This window comes from Haplochromis burtoni, unplaced genomic scaffold (genome assembly GCF_018398535.1).
Source record: "Haplochromis burtoni strain Fernald_Lab_line unplaced genomic scaffold, NCSU_Asbu1 Contig_177, whole genome shotgun sequence".
Taxonomy (NCBI): domain Eukaryota; kingdom Metazoa; phylum Chordata; class Actinopteri; order Cichliformes; family Cichlidae; genus Haplochromis; species Haplochromis burtoni.
Genome location: NW_024582538.1, coordinates 684,903 through 709,773, shown reverse-complemented (window position 1 = coordinate 709,773; position 24,871 = coordinate 684,903). Strand labels below are relative to the sequence as shown.

General features: G+C 41.4%; 1 protein-coding gene across 1 annotated transcript in view; it reads right to left on the bottom strand.

The window, feature by feature from the left end:
* The window catches only part of col7a1 (collagen, type VII, alpha 1), a 62,371-nt gene that overhangs the window by 25,193 nt on the left and 12,307 nt on the right, over positions 1–24,871 (bottom strand). The window contains exons 13-86 of the mRNA XM_042225647.1: positions 22,595–22,711; positions 22,253–22,399; positions 22,034–22,159; positions 21,777–21,923; positions 21,395–21,517; positions 20,985–21,251; positions 20,731–20,874; positions 20,461–20,592; positions 20,216–20,362; positions 19,877–20,011; positions 19,618–19,767; positions 19,401–19,537; positions 19,154–19,280; positions 18,885–19,028; positions 18,267–18,433; positions 17,995–18,036; positions 17,781–17,807; positions 17,646–17,690; positions 17,188–17,307; positions 17,029–17,100; positions 16,886–16,921; positions 16,746–16,799; positions 16,572–16,649; positions 16,242–16,355; positions 14,884–14,910; positions 14,740–14,793; positions 14,560–14,631; positions 14,429–14,488; positions 14,076–14,111; positions 13,946–13,990; positions 13,362–13,397; positions 13,219–13,263; positions 13,065–13,100; positions 12,888–12,923; positions 12,714–12,746; positions 12,549–12,620; positions 12,399–12,458; positions 12,184–12,219; positions 12,015–12,095; positions 11,043–11,078; positions 10,808–10,852; positions 10,624–10,695; positions 10,442–10,486; positions 10,318–10,353; positions 10,135–10,176; positions 9,877–9,957; positions 9,688–9,723; positions 9,537–9,572; positions 9,215–9,295; positions 9,088–9,123; positions 8,316–8,387; positions 8,141–8,185; positions 7,850–7,885; positions 7,551–7,586; positions 6,948–7,052; positions 6,803–6,868; positions 6,472–6,507; positions 5,905–5,940; positions 5,773–5,820; positions 5,640–5,675; positions 5,050–5,154; positions 4,675–4,884; positions 4,560–4,595; positions 4,423–4,467; positions 4,215–4,331; positions 4,055–4,126; positions 3,445–3,602; positions 3,113–3,148; positions 2,471–2,492; positions 767–802; positions 644–688; positions 515–547; positions 329–391; positions 155–190 (exon numbers count right to left, since the gene is read on the bottom strand). Of these exons, the coding sequence (XP_042081581.1) occupies positions 155–190; positions 329–391; positions 515–547; positions 644–688; positions 767–802; positions 2,471–2,492; positions 3,113–3,148; positions 3,445–3,602; positions 4,055–4,126; positions 4,215–4,331; positions 4,423–4,467; positions 4,560–4,595; positions 4,675–4,884; positions 5,050–5,154; positions 5,640–5,675; positions 5,773–5,820; positions 5,905–5,940; positions 6,472–6,507; positions 6,803–6,868; positions 6,948–7,052; positions 7,551–7,586; positions 7,850–7,885; positions 8,141–8,185; positions 8,316–8,387; positions 9,088–9,123; positions 9,215–9,295; positions 9,537–9,572; positions 9,688–9,723; positions 9,877–9,957; positions 10,135–10,176; positions 10,318–10,353; positions 10,442–10,486; positions 10,624–10,695; positions 10,808–10,852; positions 11,043–11,078; positions 12,015–12,095; positions 12,184–12,219; positions 12,399–12,458; positions 12,549–12,620; positions 12,714–12,746; positions 12,888–12,923; positions 13,065–13,100; positions 13,219–13,263; positions 13,362–13,397; positions 13,946–13,990; positions 14,076–14,111; positions 14,429–14,488; positions 14,560–14,631; positions 14,740–14,793; positions 14,884–14,910; positions 16,242–16,355; positions 16,572–16,649; positions 16,746–16,799; positions 16,886–16,921; positions 17,029–17,100; positions 17,188–17,307; positions 17,646–17,690; positions 17,781–17,807; positions 17,995–18,036; positions 18,267–18,433; positions 18,885–19,028; positions 19,154–19,280; positions 19,401–19,537; positions 19,618–19,767; positions 19,877–20,011; positions 20,216–20,362; positions 20,461–20,592; positions 20,731–20,874; positions 20,985–21,251; positions 21,395–21,517; positions 21,777–21,923; positions 22,034–22,159; positions 22,253–22,399; positions 22,595–22,711 (5,603 nt within the window). The remainder of the gene's footprint in view (positions 1–154; positions 191–328; positions 392–514; positions 548–643; positions 689–766; positions 803–2,470; positions 2,493–3,112; positions 3,149–3,444; positions 3,603–4,054; positions 4,127–4,214; positions 4,332–4,422; positions 4,468–4,559; positions 4,596–4,674; positions 4,885–5,049; positions 5,155–5,639; positions 5,676–5,772; positions 5,821–5,904; positions 5,941–6,471; positions 6,508–6,802; positions 6,869–6,947; positions 7,053–7,550; positions 7,587–7,849; positions 7,886–8,140; positions 8,186–8,315; positions 8,388–9,087; positions 9,124–9,214; positions 9,296–9,536; positions 9,573–9,687; positions 9,724–9,876; positions 9,958–10,134; positions 10,177–10,317; positions 10,354–10,441; positions 10,487–10,623; positions 10,696–10,807; positions 10,853–11,042; positions 11,079–12,014; positions 12,096–12,183; positions 12,220–12,398; positions 12,459–12,548; positions 12,621–12,713; positions 12,747–12,887; positions 12,924–13,064; positions 13,101–13,218; positions 13,264–13,361; positions 13,398–13,945; positions 13,991–14,075; positions 14,112–14,428; positions 14,489–14,559; positions 14,632–14,739; positions 14,794–14,883; positions 14,911–16,241; positions 16,356–16,571; positions 16,650–16,745; positions 16,800–16,885; positions 16,922–17,028; positions 17,101–17,187; positions 17,308–17,645; positions 17,691–17,780; positions 17,808–17,994; positions 18,037–18,266; positions 18,434–18,884; positions 19,029–19,153; positions 19,281–19,400; positions 19,538–19,617; positions 19,768–19,876; positions 20,012–20,215; positions 20,363–20,460; positions 20,593–20,730; positions 20,875–20,984; positions 21,252–21,394; positions 21,518–21,776; positions 21,924–22,033; positions 22,160–22,252; positions 22,400–22,594; positions 22,712–24,871) is intronic.

Here is a 24,871-nt window from a genome sequence, read left to right as displayed (position 1 = left end):
TCTTGGTACAGATGTTTTGGCATTTTCAGTTAATCACCTCCCTATTTTCAGCTACAACAAAACTGCCTGAGGGTCAAGACTTTTTTTTTCACGTTTACATTTCCTCACTGTGTGACACATTGCAGCCGCAGCAGGATTAAGACCAAATACGCACCACCTGCCCTGGCAGTCCCGGAGGCCCCTGTGGACCCTGCAGGGAGAAAAAAATTACAGTGGTACGAAGGAACACATTTTGATACACACCGTGAGATTTTAAATGAATTTCACGAGAAAACATGACAGAATTATTTTCCCCTGCTGAGAAGTTATGATTTGTGGGAACACATACCACAGCTCCTGGGGGACCTGCTGGTCCTGGCAGACCTGTGCTCCCCTGTGCACCAGGAGGACCCTGCAGAGATGAGAAATAAACTCACAGGGTTATCTGTTGTACATCACAACTGTGCGCATTGTTATATTATTCGGTCCCGGAGAAATTTAATGCATTTTATATAAGATGTAAAAAATTTTATACCTGTACACCAACACCTGCTTCTCCTTGATTACCCTGTAAAAAACAAAAGTTTTATGAGTTTGATAAACAAACAAACAAACAAAAATCTACTTGTTGTACACTAAAGTTTTGATAATGTAGTGAACTCACCTTTACACCGGGTGGACCTGGCAGCCCAGCGGGACCCATGGGACCCTGTTAAAAACACATCATCAACGTTGGTAACTGTTAATAAGAGTCTTTGAATGTGTGTGACATGTTTGTCATACTTACAGTCGGCCCCATAATGCCTGGCTCTCCTGAGTTTCCCTATAAGCAAAGTCACAAAGTCACATAAAAAATTGAACATCTGCACACAGGCCACATGCTAAAGGAATGTTTTGGGTTTTTTTTACATTTTTAAAAGCTAAATGGCTTTGTTCCTGAGAGTTATGTAAGAATGTCAGCCGTGTCTGTCGGTCGCTAAATATAACTTTCTGCTAGGAGTTTCCATTCACAGCAGTCCCAGTGAGATGATCACTGATACAGAAACAAGCAATTCTGCATTTGACTGCTCCAAAAAACAACCAAATGAGTGAATATTAAACTGTGTACAGATCAGCTAATGAGTTTATGTATTTTTGAGGTGTCTCTTTCAAGTCTTTAACTCTAAGTTAAATGACTACTTGCAGTAGCTTTATATGTAACAAAGTGATGTTTTCATCCAACTCTGAGTAGCAAAATCCAGAGCTGAAAAATGACGCCAAAGGCTAAGCTTATGAAACACAAAACTGAGGCAGGTTCCAAAATTGAGTACATAGACATTTTACTTTTATTTATTTTTATATATATATTAACAATGATTAGCAGCTATCAATTAACTGCATTTTATATCCATCAATCCTTAGGTAAAAAAATGATCACTTAAAAAGAAAAATCCTAAAACTGAGGCTTCAGATTCAAAGGTTAAAAACCCATACATGTTAAAATGATAAAATGTACAGATAATTTAAAAAAATGGTAGCCTTTAATGCTAAGTTTAGTTGTCATAATAATGTAATGAACTTGTTTTTTAATATAACTTACTTATTAAAATTTTTATTCAGGCTTAAAGAGGCTAAAAGTCTGCCCCAGTGTTTGACGCATGCTTTTACATATACTACCTTTTTTGTACCCATGCAATCTATAGATCATCTTGCTTACCAAGCAAGCTAGCATCAGCTGATAACTTCACCCTCTCATTCAATTCAATTTTATTTATGTATCACAACAACACTCGCTTAAGTTGCTTCATATTGTAAGGTAAAGACCCTACAATAATAGAGAGAAAACTCCAGCAAACAGATGAGTAAAAACTTGGAGACAGTGGGAAAGAAAGACTTTGGCTAGATCAATTTTTGTATACAGTCAACTCCCAGGAAGCAAGCAAATAACTTTCATTTTCAAAATGTAGAACTATTCCTTTAGGCAACATATTTATGCATAAATATGTTTAGAAAAATTGAGTACTGAAAAAGGTGCACACTTTTTCTGTACCCAAAAATCTACAACTTGGAATGATAAATACTGTCATATGTACATGTCTCTATATGAAACATAAAATACAAGCACTTAATTGATGGACAACAGGTAGAACAATACAAACAGATTATCTGAAATGTCAACAAGGAGACATTTGCATGGTAAGCTCTGAAAAATCAGCACTGTGCAAGGGATAAGCAAACAACAGACATCAGGCACAGCTGCATGCATGATAAGCAGATTCGAGTGAATCATCAACCGTACTTTCTGGAGTGCACCCAGTTTAGTATTCCCCACACTACTGTACATAAGAGCTGCGGCTGAGGATGTCAGCTGACTTGCTTTCATCTCGTCTAACAAATTTATGGTATTTTACACATTTAAATTATTTGCTTCAAAATGTAGTCCTTGAGTTTGACACAGATCCTTTTGGACATTTCATGAGGAACAGTTCGAGGTCTGACTCTTATCCCAGACCTCAGCTCCCAGAATCATGATTCTAATAAGAATAAATTAAGATTAAAGAGGTGAAATTTGCCTGGGAGGTACATGACAATGAGTGCATCCCGATGACAGGTTGTGCTCCTGGTGTTAAATCATGCTTTATTTTTTACCCTGCTTGCTTTGTAAGCTATTGCCCATCAGCGTCTTATCAGTTTTGGTCGAATCCTAATTATATCTGATACTACAAGGACAGATTCTCCAAACCTTTTACACCTATTTCCCCAAAAGCTCAAGCATGCCAGCCATCAGCAGAGAACCTACCGGTCTGCCTAGAACTCCTGGGAACCCAGGGAAGCCCTGGAGAAATGACAGACAAAGGAAAGTGGATGACAGGAGGGAGGGGGGGACAGGTGGGTGGAGAACAGTGACGAAAAAGGGGAAACGAACAACACACACAAAAGGAAATGGACATAGATAAGACGCACACAGGTAGAGAGAGAAAGTTAAAGAGTGAGGCGTTAGTCGCACAGCTGCACGTGGTTATTGCCTAAGGATCTACGAAGCCTCGGCCCAAGGAGGGAAACAGCTCCGTTGGCTTTGAACTTGCAGCCAGCCTGCAGCTTTAACTCTGCAGATCAAGCCTAAAAGAAGCAGACTGTGTTACTGGTTACTCACTGGTTGGCCTCGAGGACCAGCAGGCCCTGTTGAACCCTGCTCAGACACGCAGGGAAGGAAAACAAAAAGTGTGAGGAATATTTTCCTTTATCTTTCCTTGGTTTTACCATGACTGATGATAACCATGACTTACAGAATTTCCCCAAAGTGTGTTTTGGGGGAAAAAGATGAAACTTTAATGTGTTCTTTGTAGAGATGTGGTTCCTACTTGTTACATACTTTGAAAACAATAGATTATAGGCTCCTTATGTCTGTGAATGATTATCAGTGATATAAGGAAATACACACACTTACCAAGTCAGCTGAAATTAATGTTTAGAATACATATTTACAAAATCAATGCTATATCGTTTTCACTATGACAATTTGAAAGTACAGTGTTGTAAGAGTCAAGGTAACTTTCAGAAACCTCTGCCACACATCCCGCAGGGAGCAGTCCACTTACCGGTTTCCCATCCTGGCCCGGTTTTCCAGTCTCTCCTGGTGTTCCCTGCAATTGCAAGCCACACATCTGTATGCTGACAAATCTCATAAGAGTATCATAATAGTTTTATATTAGACTGAATAACACTTTCATGCAATTTAGCTGAACATCAACAAATATGAACACAACAGGTCATCTTTACGTTTCAGTTTTGCAAGATAAACAAGAAACAATGTTTTAATTAGTGGGAATTTAAGGAGGCGGAAGAGAAATTTTATTAGCTTTAGACATAGCTTGACTAACTGTTTCCCCATGCTTACAGTCTTTGCACTAAGCTAAGCCAACCAGCAGCCTTCAATAGTGTAATATTTAGTGGACAGATGTTAGGATCACATCTTTTCATCACTGATCTTCCTAACAAGCAGGAGGTGGTAGTCAGAATATTTAAAACACATTTTGAGTTCATGATTAGAGTAACAAAATATTTTAATCAAGGCTCCATTTGAGAGGCAGCTCACCTGTGAGCCATCACGGCCTTTTTCTCCTGGCTCTCCTCTCTCACCTTTATCACCTCGAGGTCCCACGAAACCCTGTAAGGCGCATTCCAATTGTTTATTCATATTAAGACACATACGATGTGACATGACACAAGATGTGTGTAATATGCGTAAATCTTACGCGGTCTCCTTTAGGTCCTGACGGTCCTGTAGCACCAGGTTCTCCCTTCAACCCAGATACTCCAGGAGGGCCTCTAGCCCCAGGAGACCCAACCAGGACTGAGTCAGCAGATTCTCCCTATAAACCATAATCACATACATATGTGTATCCTTTTTTTATTCTACATTTACTAAATATCTTATCACAACAATAACTAAAACTATTTTACCTTTTGACCTGGCGGGCCAGCTGGTCCTGTTAATCCATCCCGACCCTGAGAAACAGAACAAACTATCAGTTAACTACAAGAACCAGGAAATTTACTAAAACAAGAAATGAAACCATCAACCTAATAAGAGGACTCACAGAATCTCCTCTGTCACCTTTCTCTCCTCTTTCCCCCTAAAAAACAAATATACAATGTCATCAGTGTGATGCCACAAAAAGAGACCCCATTTGGTTGCCCAACTCTCCTCTCCACCTTATCTCCTGGCCTTCCTGCCTCTCCTAGTTCCCCAGCTCGTCCAGGAAGACCTGGTATCCCTGGCTTGCCAGGCTCCCCAGCAGGCCCCGCAGGTCCCTCTGACCCTCGTTCGACAATGGCTCTTCCTGGAGGCCCCGCTGGTCCCACAGGTCCTCGGTCCCCTGCGTCTCCTTTGCCGCCCCTCTCTCCAGGAAAACCACGAGCACCCTAGGGCAAAACCAGAATAAAAAAGCGATTTCTCTATCAATTTCATTCGATTAATTACACTCTAAAGAAAAAATCCAAGCAAGATGCTTCATTCTATCTGACTGGAAGTCTTCACATCATTTTGTCTTTTCACTTTAATCCTCGAAGATGCTTAGTCACACTTACATCTGCTCCAGATGGTCCTCTCTGTCCAGGCTCACCCTTATCTCCCTTTTCACCTTTCTCTGAAAGTGTGTCCTTGCTGTCCATAGCCTCCTTCAGATCAGACACCTGTGTGGAGCAGAAATCCAAAACGGAAAAGCTTTATAACTTTCAGCAGCAGATGCCCATCTGCAAAATGTTTTAATCCCCAGATAAAACCAGTCATTTAGAATTCATCCCAGCAGCTCAAAAACTGCTCATAAACAGTGTCACTTTAACCTGCCAGGCATAATTCTAAAATATATAAGCAGGTGTATGTGCATAATAAATGAAAGACTCATGCCTACATTTACTGGACTAAATGAGCTGCTGAAACAAGGCCAGACATAAATGGTATGATGACATTTGCAAGAACAAAGTGGGAAATATAACACTTTGCATACATTTGCAGGAAATGTTCTTCTCTATAAGCTATAACAGAAGCAAGAGTAAGTGCTGATTTTAAGACTGTTTAGATAATTGCATTTTTTCCCCATTATTCCATCCATCCATGCAAGTGAAAGCCAAAAGAAATCATGTTCAAATCGAGTTAGTCATCTGAGGAGTCCACCTACCTGAATACCAAAGCCTGCCAGAGCTTTCTGTACATCCTGGCAGGAAACACGGAGACATTATTAAACCGAGATGTAGAAATGTAAAATACTGACAACTGACAATTACATGACAGACAATGTGCTGATGTCTTACCACTGACGTCCCGGGTTTGCCAGGTGCTCCATCCTCTCCTGGGTCTCCCTAAACATAACAAGATATGAAGGAGTCAAAAAAAAAAAAAAAGTGGACCCTCGATGTCACATTTTCACTGAATGTTTCACTTACAGTTTCACCTTTCAGGCCAGGCAGACCTCGCTCTCCCTGAAAACAAAAAAGAAAAAATGAGAAATACCAATGAGGGTGAGGGGGGAATCGCACTGCAATACCATCACAATAAACTGCACACAATAATAACGGCATCACAGTAAAATGATTCTTAGATCTTTGCAATCTTTCTTTTGTGCAAGAAAAAGTACTCCAGAAATGGAAAAAAAGCAGGGCTTATTTCTTTAGTAATGTAACTTTGGTGTTAGAGTGTGTGTGTGTGTGTGTGTGTGAGTTATTATTATTCAGCTTTAATAACATGTTAGTTCAAAGTACTCCAGTTTATACTTGCTAACTAAAAGGTAAGTTAATTGTTCAAAGAGGACTGTGAATGTCATATGCCAACTAAAGAGTCTTGAGGTGTAATGAGTTCTCATAAGAATAGAAGGTGAAAGACTTGACCTGTAGCTGCTGTTACATAGAATCACATTTCCATTCACTTCCTGTTTCAGCTACAGAAGCAGGACACCAGTTAATACAAAAAAGCCCAGAAAAAAAAGAAAAAAACATCTCGAAACTACAACTTACTCTGGTTCCTGCAGCTCCAGGGATTCCTGGGACACCCTGAAAGGAAAACGGGGACACAAAAATGAAGACACCCTGGCAGCTAACAAACAGCAACTTGTGTAGATATGACACACATAACTGCTGGTTGTGAATGTTGGTGGCTCATGGTTTGGGGATAACAAGAGCAACATACATAGAATATAGTGGACAGTAATAATTATTTGACTGCCACTTATTTTCTTTAAAAATATATATTTCTCCAATAAATAAGCTAAAAGAATCTAACTAAAAGATGCTCAATTTAGTTTCAGCAGCACAAACAGCGGCAATAAGAATGGTGATGCACACTTACGGGCGTTCCTGGGGGCCCCTGTGGACCTGGGATTGGTGTCGCGTCAGCTCCTTTCACATACACAACCTGAGAAAGGGGAACATCCCGTTTCATTCAAAACGCCAAATTAACTTTGCTATTTTTCACATGTTGGCTTCACTCGCACCTGACCAGGAGGACCAATGCTGCCAGGTAATCCAGGTGCTCCTGGGGGACCAGGGGAGCCTAAAGGCCCAGAAGGACCACGGTCTCCTTTCTCCCCGTCACGGCCCTGAAAAACACATGCTGTTCACAACTGAAATTCACCCCACACACTTTCTTCCTCCTTCACTATAGTAAAGGCTGAACTATAAAATCAAAGCAGGTGGCCGCTGCCACCCCTCCACTGATGTTCTAGAGATAATTAATATGAATTTGCACATGAAACCGGCACTCTGACATTTGGCACCCCTCTGGATTCCACTCAGAAGTCGCTCCACTTAAAGGCTAAGCTAGATCATTAGAGGTGAATTTATATAGCTTCTTCAGAGGAGCCCATTGATTCAGCAGTGAGAGGCTGATGTCAATTTTAGAACAACTATGGCTGACAAATATACAGCTGAAGGGGGAAGTGATCAGGAGAAAAAAAGGATGGAAAGCTGATATGCAATAAAGTCATAACAGTAAGGCAGGGTGATATAAGGCATCTCGATAAGATATATAAAAAACAAACTGACAACAAACACATTTTTGATAAGTAATCATATGAAAGAGGTTTGTGAAAACTGACATCTCTTCCAGCTGCTCCAGCTTCTCCTTTGTCACCCTGTAGATTAGAAATAGACATTAAATACAATCTTCAAAAATAATCCTGCTAAATTATGGGTTTTCTTGTTTTAATCCCCTCTTTATGTGCACATCATGTAAAAATAAAAACCAATGTCTAATGTACGTACATGTAACATGCAATTTTACATGACAATCGCGTGGCTTGGTTAGCAAACATCGTGCCATGGGTCAAGTAAGATGCCTTTACAGAGTCAAACTGTGGAAATCATGTTGACTAAATCGTATAAAAGAGACACAGACCTTTCTACCATCTTCGCCTGGCACGCCATCCTCGCCCTGTGAGTCCAAACAAAATGCATTACAACAAACAGGAACAAAGTGCATAATGGCCAGTCTGCCACGGGAGCACTCAGTGCCTCTGCTTTAGAAACTCACTTAAGCGAACCATTATGCGGCAGAGCCTGAAATAAATGTCCATACTACTTTTGATCAGTAAACATCATTTACAGAATAAAGGTATAAAAAAGGCCATTACCAATTATACAAGTACATCAAACTATGAGGATATTATATTCAGGAGGTCAGAGTTACCGTTTTGCCAGGTGGTCCAGCTTTGCCATTTTCACCTGCTTTACCCTGACAAATAAAAGTAAGGTTAATTAGAAATTTGGAAGCGGAAGTTCGGTAAAAACATGTATAGGCCTGACAGGCAGAACGATGGAACTTTGTGGGAGTCTCTTTTTGAGTGGGATAGAGGGGTACTCACAGGTATCCCTGGATTGCCTGCAGGTCCAACAGGCCCTGGGGGACCCTGCGCCCCTACTAGTCCAGGTAATCCCTGGCAGAAAAAAAACAACAAATAGTCCAAAAGTAGATTTTGCAATGAATTACTAGACACTGTATTACAGTGCAAAATAGATTTAAATGTGATTTGTTTATTTTCTGAGACGATCACTGTGTAAAAGATTCAGATTCAGAGATGTCATCACTAGATAGACTTTAATGTGCATGAGCAGCTGCAGAGCTGTTGTACAACTGCCCTGTAAGCCAGGATTTAGATCTTTTAAATAAACCCTAAGTTTCAAAGTTCTGGACTTTTAATAACATTATTATGGTCAATATTGCATAACAGTCTCCTCTGAAAAGTGGACTGGCCTGGAGACATCTTTCCCTACAGTCGGCTTACGCAACTCAGCACAGATCTAAAAGCTGTTTTTTTACAGTTTCCACAGTGCCCTCTGCAGGACGCCCACTTCAAGTGCATATGCTCACTAAAATTGAGAATGTTGCCAAATAATGACCCCACAACCCCAAATTGGATGAGCGGAAGAGAACGGATGGATAGATGGATGCTCATTAAAATCAAACTATAGAAGACATTGTTCTGTTTTAATCAGAACAATGAGTGAAAACCTGAAGGGGCAAACAATTATACCCGTCTACTTAAGTAACAATACAACCAAAAATAATGTGTTTATTTTGTAATGATTGCCTCTTTCACACAATCATCTTCAAAGACAGAAAGAAACAAAACTTACATCCCTCCCTGGATCTCCCTGTTTCCCAGGATCACCCTATAACACAAATAAAAACAAATGCAGTGCATCAGCTACACAGAGACTCTGTGAGTCTTATAGTTTGGTAAAAAATGAGAAACTGAAATACCCTCTGGCCAGGTGGCCCAGGAGCCCCTGGTTTACCATCAAGACCAGGACGCCCATCTAAGCCAGATGCTCCCCGTTCTCCCTGGTAATGCATCAGTTAAGAGTTAGGAAATCACATGGTTATTACAGTCTGTAAGTTAGCAGTAAAGGTGATTTAACTTTGCTATGAAGCTTACTTTCCCTTATACACATGTTTCTGCCAGCAGATTCCTACTGGAAATCTGCTGTTTCACTAACAAAACCAGTGGAAGTTTCCTTGCAGCACAATGACAGAACTACACATGTCAGAAGAGAGCAGTAGATGAGATTGTGTGACTCCAAACCTTCTCTCCAGGTGGTCCTCTGTCTCCTGTGTCGCCCTATAAAAATCAACGTGGCATAAATATAGTTGAAAGTCAATGAAATTCAGACAGTTAAAGATATGCATTAGAGATAATTGTAATGTAGAGAATGAGAGAAGGAAAGTCCACTCACTCTTGTCCCTGGAGGCCCCCGTTGTCCCTCAGGACCCTTTATAGACGACAGGAAAAGAACAAGAAGTCACATCACTCTTGCATACTAAAATCTACTGAGAACAGGATCTGTGCGCATTCAGATTTATATAGGGCAACTTATCAGATGCTATGAATGCATTTAAAAATTGCAAGAATGAGGAACACTCACTCGTAGGCCTGGAGCTCCAGGAGTCCCCGCCTCGCCTTTCGTGCCTTTGCCACCATGCTCTCCTGGGTCACCAGCATCACCCTGGGAATCACAGTGATGTAATCTGCTGCTATATACTTTTTTTTACCCAGTTACCTTACATTTTTCAGCTATTGGTGTTTATTTAGGATATTTTAACAGGTCAAACGAACATACTTGATTTTGTAAAAAATAAATAAATAAATTCTCAGTGTCTACATGCACAGAAAAAGCGCTCACCTTTTCTCCTCTCTCTCCTTTCAGCTGGCCCTGGATATCAGCCTGTTGACAAACAAACATGGCAAATGTCACATGGAGCACTGCCTCCTCTGTGTTATCAAAATTGGATTATAAGTAGTTAATTCGGTGTTAAGCTGATTGCTGGAGGCTGTTAAACAGTGTTCTGTGACACTGTTTTTTTACCACTGTTCCTGGTGGTCCTTGGGGCCCTTGAAGTCCCTGGTTGAAGAGAATAAAGTGTGTGAATCCACTAACGGTACATATAAAGACACATCTCCCATTTCCAAAATGAAAATAAGCACCATACCTGTTCTCCCTTCTCTCCTCGTGGTCCAGACGGTCCAGGGCTGCCCTGTGATTGAACACAGATCAATAAAGGTGCTGAGCGGCCGACCTTTTTCACAGCTCCTTCTCTCAAGGTCTCAACAGAATAGTACAAGAGCATACTGAAAAGCTGTCTGTATGATAACACATAAATGAGTGTCTCACATTTCGTCCACTCTCTCCAGGGTCTCCTATGTCTCCTTTCTCGCCTGGTGGCCCTGGCTGACCAGTCTGACCCTGAGTGCAGCATCAATCAAAAGGTCTGTTAAGTGAACTTTCAAATGAGGCAATTTAAAGGTTGCGATTGAAAACTTAACTTTAAAATATGCTTCAAAGAGATTTGTCATACCCTCAGTCCTCTTTCTCCTGGCTTCCCTGGAAGTCCAGACTCACCCTGATGAAAAATTAAAGTAAAAAAAAGAAAATGGCCAAGAGAAAGGATGGAACTACACCTAAATATTCATGACAGAAGGATCCTTTCTTTGTGGATATATATGATGGGGATGATATTCTAGTCAAACAAACATATTATAAAAGGTAAAAAGAAAAAAGAAAGAATGTGAAAGAGCGGATGTTATACTCACAGGAATGCCTTCATCACCCTTCTCTCCTCTCTCCCCCTAAAAAAAACGGGATTAATAATTTATTTGGGTGTGAAGCTCTGTGGCATTAAATTTCAAAATCGACACTAACCCAGTAGAGCATCTGAAGAGAGTACACATGCACAAAAGAAAGGCACTGGACATGTCATGAATACATAAAGGGTACTTGTTTTTACCTCTAAAACGACCATTAGAAAGAGACGCATGTTGAAAGAAACAGAAGAAGGTTGCTGTTGATTTTTGATTACAGCACTGAGAGCAACATGGACAACCTTAATATCTTAATACAAAAGTATGGAGTAAAGTGCAACAGTATATGGACACCTACACATTACACCTACAGGAGCTGCTCAACCATGAAAACCCATACCATGAAGGTCCCGGCACACAGTTATTGTGCTGATGTTAATGCGCAAGGAGGTTTGGAGCTCTGTAACTTTACGTGGTCTGACACTTGGTAGCTGAGTTGCTGTGGTTCCTATATCTTTCTGATTTCAATAATTGATTGTGTTGTATTTTAGGTGATTGTGGAATATCTCGCAGGATAGAAAGTGACTTGTTAAGGTGTGGCCCAATACTTTTATCCATATAATGTACTTCACTGTGTAAGGTAAACCAGTGAAAGAATAAAAGAGTATAAAAGTTTCAGTAGAAGCTATAGTTTCCCATAGAGGCTGGACCATATGGTTGATATTATAATAAGAATATTAATGTGGAACCAGAAAACTTTTTCCATATATCATAAATTTAGATTATCAACTGATTATTACACTTATTTTAAGTACAGAAAATGTATGTCAACAGTCCTTTCTAAATATATTTACACTGTGGAGTAAAACTTAAATTATCACTCAAACCTACATCCTATTTGTAAACTCTTGAAAAAAAAAACAAAAACTGTTGCTTGTCACAGTAAAGGTCAGGTAGTAACTTCATCCAAAACACCGCTCTGACCTGTTTACCGGGAACGCCTAGCTTTCCTGGGAATCCTGCGCGTCCATTTTCTCCCCTCTCTCCCGGTTCACCTGGATCTCCCTAACAAACAGTTAAGAGGACCAGATAAACAATCAAACAGACAGTAATAAACAAAAACAACTGAAAGCATTCACAGCAGGCCTCTCACCTTGGCACCTGGCCTTCCGCTAATACCAGCGGGCCCCTGAGGGAAAAGCATATGTTTATGTACTTTTGCTCTGAGAGGTTTGGGAATGACAACAGGTGGCACAAGGGAATGCTTCATGAATAACTGATGCTTGTGTCAGGAATACATCACGGCAGCTGTAAACAGTGCATCTGTGCCCTTTGTAGCTCTGATAAAGAGAAGTTAGGATGACTTACTCGCTCTCCCGGCTCTCCCTTAGGTCCTGCAACACCTGACCCTCCAGAGCCCGGAGACCCCTTACAGTATAAGAAAAAAAAATCAAAAACCATTATGAGGTACGGCAAATGATGAACATTTAAAAGCAATAATTAACATATTTTTCTCACTTTCTCTCCTCTCTGCCCTGGTTCTCCCTTTTCTCCTTTCGAACTCTCAGGGCCAGGTACGCCTCGCTCCCCCTGCGGGTGAAAAGCGGTGGAAGTTACACCCATGAACTCTGAGCGAGCTCCGCTAAAATGAAAAGTTGTAGGAGATGCGATTTTACACATTACCTGTTCTCCTTTCCTCCCTGGGAGACCTTGAACCTGCATGATTTAAATAATTCAATAAAGGCTTGTCATCATACACATAGACTGTCATGAATATTAAGTGCATATCCAAAAAAACGCATGAAGAAGTCAAAGAAATGAATGTATGTGATGATTTTCTCATGTCTGATTGCTCACAGTTCTCCCAGGCTCTCCTCGTGCACCGTCATTTCCCTGGGAACAGACATGTTCACTTGTTCTTTCATCTTTGCTTTGAAATTCATTACACCAGATTATGAAACATTCAACGGCAAAATCACGTTCCTATTGACCCGCTGCCTCTCATATCATTGCACTTAATTATATCAGTCTCACCTTTTCTCCTGGCGGTCCACTGGGTCCTGGTAAACCCTGTTACAAAAAGGAAACACCATTTTGTGAGACTCCTAATGCAGATGATGCAACAAGCATGAAATGGAAAGGCACACAGATGCCATTAGCCAATATAAAATAGCAGTCTGTCACTTACTCTTACACCTGCTGGTCCTGGAGGGCCTGGCTTCCCTGAATCTCCCTGAGGAGGCAATTTAATTCAGAAAAGAGTGAAAAAAATCTTTTGAAAGCACAAGATGCTAACCTGTAACTAAGACTACAAACTAAACCAGTACTCACTCTTCCTCCAGTTTCACCAGCTGGTCCTCTCTCCCCCTACAAACATAAAAAGGTTCAAATTCAACACATGCTCTTTCGGTGAAAGTTTCCCTGTATTAAATCAGCACATGCAATCAACAGAGTCTTACTGCCATACCTGAATAACTGAAAACATTACAAACCTTTTTGGGGTGTGCTCGAATATGTGTGGGTAAAACGATGCACAGCATCAGTGGTACCAATCTATTGAGCATCAGTGACATCACTAAGGTGTCTGCTGAGAGGATACTAAAAATCCTTCCCATCTGACAAGTGATAAAATGGCATCATCCATCATAATTCATGACTGTTTCCTTTCTCGGGCTCTTTGATATACAGTATCATTTTATGACCTCATTACTTATTCATTCATTCTGATTTTTTTTTTGTGAGTAGCATAAAAGGACTCCAGCTGTTACATCATCACGATTATTTTTTTTAAATGAATGTTGAATCTTATAGAAAAGGGGCCCCAAATACTGTGAAAAGTTATCTTGATCCATATAACAGAAAGACGAATAAACAGTGACACAAAGAAAGATTCAGTCTCATGTCATGTGACTCACCCTATCTCCCTGTGATCCAGGCTCACCTGGTTGCCCTCTGTCTCCCTATCAGGAAAGAGAGAGTGATAGAAGTCATTATTCTGTTGGAAAAATGGCAAAAGTTTATTTTTTTTCCCTGCCATCGTCTTACCTTGCTGCCAATTTCTCCTGGAGGCCCACGGGGCCCCTGAAAAACAGAAACAAAATGTTCAAACCTAAATTTATCAGCTCCACTGAGGGGGTTATGAATTTATTTCTGTTTCTAATTACACTTTTTCCTAATTAGCAGGATTTCTCAGCACCCAAACATGGCCATTTAGAAAGCATTTCCTCAAAACTCTGTAACTGTAAGGCACAGAAGCCCTTTTTTCACATGTATTTATTTATCTAAGCAGCCTTCATCATCCTGTCTGTTCTTTCTGATATTTACTGCATAAAATGGATACATCTTCATCATACTGTACTATGAGCCATGCTTTTTAAACACCCATGTGTCTGACCTACCCTGTCCCCAGGTTCCCCATTTTTGCCTGGAGGTCCAGGTTGTCCTTCGGCACTGTCACCCTGAAAAATAATCACAGGCCTGTGAAATAAACACATTGCATCACTCTTAAACCGACTCAATAGGCAACTACCTTCTCCCCTTTTCTGCCCTCAAGTCCTGCAGGTCCTGGAGGACCCCGAGGTCCCTGAAGTCCTGGAATACCCTGATAATACAAAAAGCAATTAGTAAATGCAAAATATGCCTTGCTTGTACACAGAGCCAACCTTCAAAATAATGTATCAGCACACTGTCTGCGATTGACAGCTCTTACAGGGGAGCCCTTCTCGCCTTTCACTGCCACCCCGCTGCCTACTCCTGGAGGTCCCTGTCAGCAAAAAGAAATAAAAGGTGAGAAATCATTCTGCTCGTGTGGTCCTTCGCAGTGAAAGGACAAGTTGGTGATGGTGTGACTCACCCTCTCTCCTGGGCTTCCCTTGTCTCCCTGTAGAAAAAAGTGGAGGAGGAGAGAGAAAGACAGATTGAGAAAACAACCGGGGTGCGCTCTGTAGTCCGGGATTTACGGTACCTTAAAACTAAAGCAGATTGACATAATACAATGATCTGTTAATAACGGGACATTCTTATAAAATAACTGAAGAATTGGAAACTTTGCTGGGAAAGAGAATAAAGGATGAGATTTTTCTTCATTATTTCCCAGTGGGTCACCACAGCTGATCGATCTGTCCCTTTATCCCCAGCCAGTGACCAGTGAACACTATGATAGACAGGGTAATTCATGTCCAGACTTCAGACTTCACAAAATCAAACAGCATCGGTCTCTGGGGCGATCGTGGCTCAAGAGTTGGCAGTTTGTCTTGTAATCAGGTTGCCAGTTCGAGCCCCGGCTCGGACAGTCTCGGTCGTTGTGTCCTTGGACAAGACACTTCACCTGTTGCCTACTGGTGGTGGTCAGAGGGCCCGGTGGCGCCAGTGTCCGGCAGCCTCGCCTCTGTCAGTGCGCCCCAGGGCAGCTGTGGCTACAATGTAGCTTGCCATCACCAGTGTGTGAATGGGTGGATGATTGAATGTGTAAAGCGCTTTGGGGTCCTCAGGGACCAGTAAAGCGCTATACAAATACAGGCCATTTAGCATCAGTCTCTGTTATTGAATATGAAAACTGGATTTTTAATACATTAAAAGAAAAAAAAAGACCTGAGACTTTTTAAATATGGAGTGGAAAACTGAAAAGTAGAAACCTGGATAAAAACCTCCAACCAAAGAAAAACTGCCCAAGGATTTCTTTACATATACAGCCAATGATTGATATTCCACTGATGAAATATGCAGGCAGCTCAATACTACCACCATGTGTGAGACTTAGACAATAACAGTTTCTTATTGGAGAAATGCTCCACAGAGTTCATAAACCATATCCAACAGCTGTTTTCTCAGTAGGAATGGAAATAATGGAAAGAACTGAGTGAAAAAACTGTACCCACCCAAGTATATAATGACCAGTATATAATAAGCTTGTATATAATAACAAAGCAAATATTCATTGCATTTGAAACTGCTGTTGTTTCCCTGTACTTGTAACAGAGCTAAGGGAAACTGACTGGGTGGTTTAAGATACGCTTTAGCACCGATGTGGCAGAGAACAAAACTTCTGCACAGAAGTCAACCTGGCGGTCAGTGTTTTGCACTAGGAAAGGATGTGGGCTCATACATACATGAGACATGAGTAAGGGCACTTTACAAATCTGATGTCAAAAGAATTAACTATGGAAATCTATTTCTTTTCTTAGTAGAAGCGAAACAATGCAGGAGAAAAACCTTGACTGAAAGCCCTGGTGTTCCTGGTATTCCTGGGCGACCATCCTGGCCTCGTGTCCCTGGAACTCCAGGTTCTCCTTTGGTGCCGTCCCTGCCTAGCCGACCTGGTATACCCTTGCCACACAACAAAAACTCAAGTCAGTACATATGAATGATGGATGACCATACAAACCATTTTAACTACACTCTCTTCTACACCTAAGATTTTACAGGTGACACTTTGGCCCACTGTGGGTTTTAGGATTACACTGGCTATTTAAAAGAAGTTAAAGAATGCTGTGAATGTCAACATAAGAAACATCCTGACTGGTTATCTGGTGCTTTTCTTACATCTGTTCCTGGAATGCCTGGTTCTCCTTTCCTCCCTGGAAGACCCCCACCACCAGATGTCACAGAACCTGGTTCACCCTAAAATATCAACAAAGTGCAGTAAACAGTGGAATAATAATACTTCACCTTTTTTCTGAATTGGAAAAAAAAAGGTTAAGACGTTTTTAAGCTCACCCTTTCACCTTTATCACCCTTGGGCCCCAGTGGTCCTGGTGTTCCTGGTTCACCCTAGAACAACAGAAAACAAAGGAAACACTGCAGTTCAAACCCGGTCACCAACAACTCTCTGGTACAGGACGGCTGGGGCTACTTACTGGGTTTCCTCTGACACCAGGTAAGCCTTGTGAACCCTGTGCAGTAAAAAAAAAAAAAAAAATTATAAGTAACAGTATTTTATTGACTCGCTGCTAACAAAATCATAAACAGTCAATCTGTGGGTTCCAGTCACTCTACTCACAGGAACACCTGCATTTCCAGGGGCACCTGGTCGCCCTGGTAACCCTGGATTTCCATCAATACCGGGAAAACCCTAAAGAGAACACGGCATATTAGTTTGTTTCTGTTTTGGCTGGTTTGTATGGTTTGTATGGTTTAGAATGCTTTCAGCTACACTTACTCGCTCTCCCTTTTCTCCTTTTACCACTAGCGAAGGGTCAATTGGGACACTTTGGCCTGGTGTTCCTGGACGACCTTCAGGGCCTCTGGGGCCATCTCTCCCAGGCAAACCATCACGACCCTGTATGAAGATTGCTATTTTCAAGAAAGAGCTTGCATGGCGGTGGACTGCAAACCGACATGCAGATTTGCATTAACCATAGGCAGGCTAAAGCAACTTAAACAGCACAACCTGTGTAGAGCTGCCAGTTAACACGTTCAGCTGAGCCAACACTGTTGTGGGCTGATATTGATTTGCTGGATTTGCGACTGAACCAGACTTTGTGGCCTGCCTGGACTGACTTTACACTCAATAACTGGACGCTTGCTAAAATGTCATATCAATATCCATTTGCAGTAACACTGCACTACTGCAATGCCAAACTGAATCATCAAGTTCAGTATAATTAAATGACTCACAGGCTCTCCCTTGCGTCCATCTGCACCATCTCTGCCTCTCTCACCCTGTGGGTTCAAACAAAGGAAACGGCATCTTAAAAGCTGAAGAACAAGACCACTGGAGGAAAAAAAAGTGCAACTTCAGCTCTTCAATACCTTTTCTCCACGTTCTCCCCTGTCACCCTAAAAGAAAATTAAAAAATAACACCAAAGATTTAGAAATTACAATATGAACGGCAACAGAAGAAAGCTCTTGCTTTTATCAGTTACATAATTAACAAGCAATTAATCGGAGCAGCATACATCAGTCAGTTTGTGGTTATAGGTTATAAAATGTAAAAATACAGCATGACGGTACACAATAACTTACCCGAGGGCACTGAATGGTGCACTCATCTGTATCTTGAGTAGTCTAAAAAACATCAACAGAAACAGCTGAGATTTAGACTTTAATTCTTATCACCGTTAAAATAATCGACACATATTCACTAATGTGAGTGTTACAGATGTTTAAACAGTTACTGGAAAACTAGCTGTTTTGTTTGCCTTCTTCTTTTTTGAAGTACATGTCAGTCCAGATCACACCAAGCTTAACTCTAATTCAAGATTGTAAACAAAATATTTTTTCTGGTTTCTTCCCACCTGTTGCGCCCTGGCAATACCACAGAGCAAGTCGGCTAGATTAGATTGTAGCGTGTTTAGCTGCGCTGGATAGCTTGTATACAAGAGGTTGTTGTTGCCATCTGACACAGCCTGATACAGCTCCACAGTGTCTGCCTGGTCGACACCAACAGCTAAGACTTTCACACCTAGCAAACATGCAAACAGAAAAATCAACAGTATTTGTTTGCAAGGCAGAAAAGATCATAATGTCTGTAGTGTACTGCAATTGAACAAACTATTTGTGGAATTATTTTGTAAGCATTGTTAATTAATTAAATTGTTTATTAAAATTTGATATGCCAAATACTCGGCATATCTCAGCATGATGTGCAGTGTGTCCGGCTCTGTTCAAGATGCTTTCAGATGTTTGATTCTATTAATGGTTTTTTCATTTATTTTTAGATTGAACACATGGCTTCCTACATTTTTAGACACACTTTTGTGGTAGATATGTCCCAACTAAACTGTTCCAATTCTGTCAAATATGCTGCCTTCATAGGGACCAGGCAGTAACACCCATCCAAGTTAAAGCAGCTGTCATTCTATTATATTCTGTTAATATTGTGACTTCATGTCAGTGATCCTCTGAAAGAAAACCTGTAGCTTTGAGACTGCTGGCTGCAAGGCTCAGGTCGTCATTGGAACGTTTGTCAGCGATGATGACAACAACACCAGGGACCCTTAGTCTCCGTCCAGCTGATGGGGTGAGGACATATTGTCTGGTGAATGTTACCGCCTCACCTGCAGAGGGTGACAGGCAATATCACAAATGTCATCGCACAAAACAAAGTAGCTGCTCAGATGGCACTCAGTAAGAACATCAAAGGGCTGTCAGAAATGATAAGGAGAAAGACAAAAATCCCAACCGATGTTGCTCCCTGGGCTTTCATCAAAGGGTATGGACTGAATCTCTTGAAGTAGGGTGTCAGATCTGGCATGGCGATTGAGCAGGAACCATATTTTGGGTCTAGAACCATATACTACAACCCCAATCTGAAACAGATAAAAAAAAAAAATAAAAAAAAAAATAAGTAAAAGCTAAAAAAGGACTGGAAAAAAAACAGTTGTACATTTCCCTGATCTGTTGTGAGACTTTATTTTGACAAAAAGTACCTGTGTGTTGAGGGCTCCAGTAGTTATGAGAGACTCTGCTGTATTTGTGAGGAATTCACGTAAAGGTCTTGCAAGATTAATACGATCAGTAGACGCAGGTACCAGAAACACCACATCTAGAGACCCAAGCGCACACACTGCAAACAGAGGTGTGTCAGGGTTAGTAAGCGATGCATTCTTAAACAAAAGCATATGAAAGAACATGTGTTTGTTTTACCAGGGCGTCCAACTACAGAGCTTTCCCCTCCTAGTCCACTTGCAAAGTTGGGTTGCAGGCTAAATCGATATCGAAGGCCCAAACGCAGCCCGGGCACCTCATAAGAGCTAGATGAAGCAGGCAGCGTGACGGACAAGACTCGACCACTATCTGAGAAATGTGAACAGTGGGATTAAATGAAATGCATAATGTTAACAATGCAAGCATGTAGTAGTTGAAACAAAACAAAAAAGTGAACATGTATACCGCGATGCCTTACCTGATTCTTCTCTCCAACGAAGAATATATCCGGTGGCACTTTGTAAAGGACTCCAGCCCAGCCGCACAGAATCCTGGGTAACCTCTACCACTCGTAAAGTTGTGGTAGGCAATGAAGGCGGGGTATAATCACCAGCTGTGTGCATTCAGATGTAGTCAATTTATCCCCTTTATCAGTCAGTTTTGTACATTTCAACGGTTTTCTGTGAAATTTGAGATTTTGCAGCAAGGCTTCACAGAACCCTGCATATTCCTGAAGGTTTATGTTAGCACCAATCAGTATTTGTGAATTACCTCTAAAACACATTTCCTGCAATTATATCCAAAAGTCAGGACTCACGTGTGGTAACGCTGACAGATACCGGGGCTCCCTCTCTGTTTTGGACTAAAGCCATGACCTGCACCTCATACTGAACTCCAGGGTCCAGCTGGTCTAAATCCACTGCTGTCACATCTCCAGCTACCAGCTGACTCCTCTCTTCACCACCTACAGCAAAACACAGCAAGAGTGAGTGATCTAAGAGAAACAAGCTTTTATAACACCTTAATATCAGAAGAGACAAAAGAAGAAACAAAACCACACACCATCTGTTCTCCTCCAAGACACACGATAAGATGTTGCTCCCTGCATGCCAACCCAGGTGACTCGGACAACCTCTCCGCGGCCCTCCTGGACTTGCAGTGATGTCACAGTCCCAACCGTGGACTGATCTGGTTCTGTGAGTAGGATCAGGAAAATACTAAGCATTGTTTACTTTAAAATATTCCAAGTAATCCACACTCACAGCTAGGTTTATGTAAAAAGATACACTTTGCACCTGTTGTTCTGGGTATTTGGCTGATCTAGTGAGATACCTGTTTTGACATCTAGAACTGCAGGAGTCCCTTCTCGAGATCCAGTCAGTGTAGAAACCTGCACTGTGTAAGCCGAATCTGGCTGCAGTCCATCGATAGTGTAGGTAGAAACACTGGCATCAACTTTACGACTAGTTTCGACTCCTGCAGCGAGCAGAATATTGTTTGACACTAACACATTCCTTTATTTATTAATCATGTATGTGGTTCCATGTAAATGCATTCATTTGCTTTTAATGCAAATAATTACAAACCATCATCACGGCGCCACGTGATCTTATACCCAGTTGCCCTCGAGGAAAGTGACCACGTAATGCGTATTCTCTGAGGCGTGATGTCAAGGACACGAAGTCCAGACAATAACCCACTTTGGGGATTGGTCTGAGTAGCCAGCGTGGCCACCTCTCCAACACGCTGATCAGCAACAGCTGCAACACCAATTATTAGTGCCTCATCTGGCTGCAGGCCTTCTAGGGTGAAGGCCGTGAGCTCCGCTCCCAGAGTACGGGATTGTTCTGCACCTACAAAAGGGAGAACATGGGGTTACAAAAAAAAATCTAAATTAATCAAGCTAAAACAGAAAAGAAATCTAAACGATTATTTTTATATCTATCTATCTATATATATATATATATGAGATAATATTTATATGCATAACACTTACTGTTGCCTTGTCTCCAAGTAACCCTGTACCCCGTTGCTCCGGTAACACCTGTCCAGGTAATTCGAATTCTCCGACTATTTGCATTTATTACTCTCAGATTAGTCACCCTTCCCACAACTTGCTCTGCAATCATTAATATAATGATTAATAAAATATAGCATCACGGTGCTTTTAAGGAAAAAAACAGTGGATAAAGCCTGAACTTCACAGAGGTCCATTCAGGTTCCAAGGTTTTCAAAGATAAAAAACAAACAAACACATCTGCCATTGAGTCAAGTGAATGTGATGATCTTTTTGTTTGTTTGTTTTTTGTTGTTGCTGAAATTGGCAGGTAAAAGAAAGACACAGGAGAATCAGAATGTCAGTAGCTTCCCAAACTCACCTGGTTTGATATTGACAGTCACCGGGTCTCCTTCGCTTTCTCCCACCAGTGCCGTGACACTGACACCATACGAGACCCCCACTATCAGGTCTCTGAGGTCAAGGGTCGTCTGGTTTCCAGGAATGAGTCGTACTTCTTCTGTTTGCGCTGACATGACATGAATCATACAGAAATGTTACCACCAATCATGTTTTTATTAATTTGGCAACAGAAGATATTGATTTGTTTTTCTTTTTAAATGACTAAGTTCAGCGTACAGTCAGTGTTCAAGATGATAACTCTGTACTGTGTGGCCCCGGCTACACCGGTCCAGCCAAGTCTGACAGTGCTGCCCAGATACTCCACCACTCGCAGGTTGGAAACCCTTCCCACTGGCTGTTCCTCTGCAAAATCAAGGGTCAAAGTGATTCCGGCACAATCAGCATGTTTATGACCCATACAGTAAATCCAAAATCAGTTTAGGGTTCAAGGCGGACCTCTGAATGTGGTGGAGACAGGTGTGGCTTCCTCACGACCTTCGAACAGGGTGTACAAGGTGAAGATATATTTTGTGTTTGGTTTCAGGCCTGTGAGCACAGAGTTGGTGGTGCTTCTTGGAAAGGACAGGCTCCGGACAGGGCCTCCTGAAGCACAAAAGAACAGTGAACAGGGATCAACTTTTTCTCACTCTATATATAATATCAGTGCAGTATATGCTTTCTATTTCTATTTAAAGTTGGGATATAATAGAATACAAAACTAAAGCTGGCAAAGTTGGGAAAAAAATCATAAGAATTAATTTTTTTAAATTTTGCTTTCATGGTATATGTATGTCTAACCTTCCCCCTCCCTCCACTCCAGCCGATACCCTTGAGAGGACTGAATGAGTCTCCAGGTGAGGCGGATAGAGGAGGGACTGGTGATAGCTGCTCTGAGGACCTGCTGCTCTTGACGCTCTGAGGGGAAAAAATAATACATTATGCAATATGTTTTGAAATGTTTGTATGTACATGGGATGGCTTATTATGTTCTGTAATTGCATCTTCTGTTTAGAATGGCTGCAGACTTTCCATTCTAAACCAATTTCAGTATAAATAGTGGGCGACAAACCCACTTTCAAGGTACATTTGCCATACTACAAATTCTGTTCTTGCAGAATTACTACATGCATGGACTCCTGGAGCTTTTTTACTCCACAGTCACTAATTCACACACACATACGTGCAAACACGCACGCACGCACGCACACACACACACACACACACTCTAAATAAGAGCAACTTATTGTTTTTGTATCTTGTGCCAGGAGGACTGAAAGACGCTTCTGCACTTAAAAAGATGCCCATGATTACTGGACACCTAGTCTACCACGAGAGCTACAGCCACACACAAAGATCTATTCCCAGACACACTTCATATGGTGTCGTGATAGATTATTATAAGACTGAAAGTAACTCCATCGAACATGAAACTTGCCTTCTTTAAACTTGATACAAGTACAATTTTTATAGGAGTAAATAGGGTAAGTACCAGGCATTTGTTGCGAATCAAATGTACTTGATTAACTGGTCATAAGCAATTGTGAGCACCTTCATAAAAAAAGACGTTCAGGTCTGTTTTAACAGATTCTCACAATCTTCCCAGGACATCCTAACAAATTCAACCCCAGGTCAGACTGTGCAATGCTCAGAGAAACTGCAAAAAAAACAAAACCTCAGTCTCTACAGGCCCCAGCTAGCATGTTAAATGAAAGTTTATGACAGTATAATCAGAAAAAGATAGAACAAGTATGGGTTATTTACAAGCATTGCCAGGAGAAAGCCTCTTCTCTCTAAAAAGAACATGGCAGTGTGGCTTAGGTTTGCAAAGTTGCATCTGAACAAGCCACAAGAACTCTGGAGCAGTACAGTGCACCACATTTGGTGACAACCAAACACGGCACATTAGCACAAACATCTCATACGAACGAACGGTCAAACACAGAGGTGGAGGGGTGATTTTAGTCTCTTTTGACCAAAAGACCTGGCCACCTTGCAGTCACTGACTCAACCATAATGCCTCTGTAAATCAAAGTATTCTAAAAATAAAAGTCAAATTTGAGGCCATCTGTCCAACAGCTAAATTTGGCCATGCAACAGGACAAACACATCAGCAAAGCAACAACCAAATGTCTGACAAAAGACAATAATCAAGGTGTTGCACATTATTCTTTTTGATATAACTGGATATCTGAGTGGCTACAGAGCAAAAGTGAACATGAACATGCATGCCACTCTTAAACCATTGAAAATCTATCATTTGTACAACAGCCAGTTGCAGTATGTTAGCCTGCATATGCAAATTGTACACGTTTGTGTCAAAACAGATCTCCGTGGTTGAGGAATCTTTTGTGAAATTGCACTAAAGCTACAGTGTCAAGAAAGCAGTGTAATGATTGACAGCTAAGTAAATCAGTAACAGATTTAATACCACACCTCCGCCCTGAGGCTGTCAACGTAGTGGACAAGAAATCATCACACAGGTCGGCAGCCACGAGACAAACAAACACGTTCTCTCCAATGCTGTGAATGAGCACTTTTCTTGTAACTGAACTGCAACTACATCGATGTGTGTCCAATAAAAGGTCCAGAGGTCAAAGAAAAGTTTGATAACGAAAAGGTAACTTGAAGCTTACACACACAAAGTGCTTTAAGAGAACATGTTGTATACATCTTAGCTCTCTGATGGCAGAACTGAGCCACAAAAAAGTTTCCAGTTCTCCATTCCCATCACTCCACTGCTCAGTGTTGTGTCCCCACAGTGACTCAAGTAACACTGGTCCAAATGAAGAGACAGCATATGGGAACTGCTCACGAGAGGCAGATGGTGTGTGTGTGTGTGTGTGTGTGTGTGTGTGTGTGTGTGTGTGTGTGTGTGTGTGTCTATGTGTGTGTGTGTGTGTGTGTGTGTGTGTATCTGGGTGTGCAGTGAGAGATGAGGGTAATGGTCCCATTCATAGTCTAGGAGTCTGAGGCGATGCTTAACAAGGAGTAGCTGTCTTGAGAGTGCTAAGCCTAAGTGCAGAGGCTTCCCCACTGCAGCTTAGGATAAGGATATTCAAATGGCTTAAAGATTCA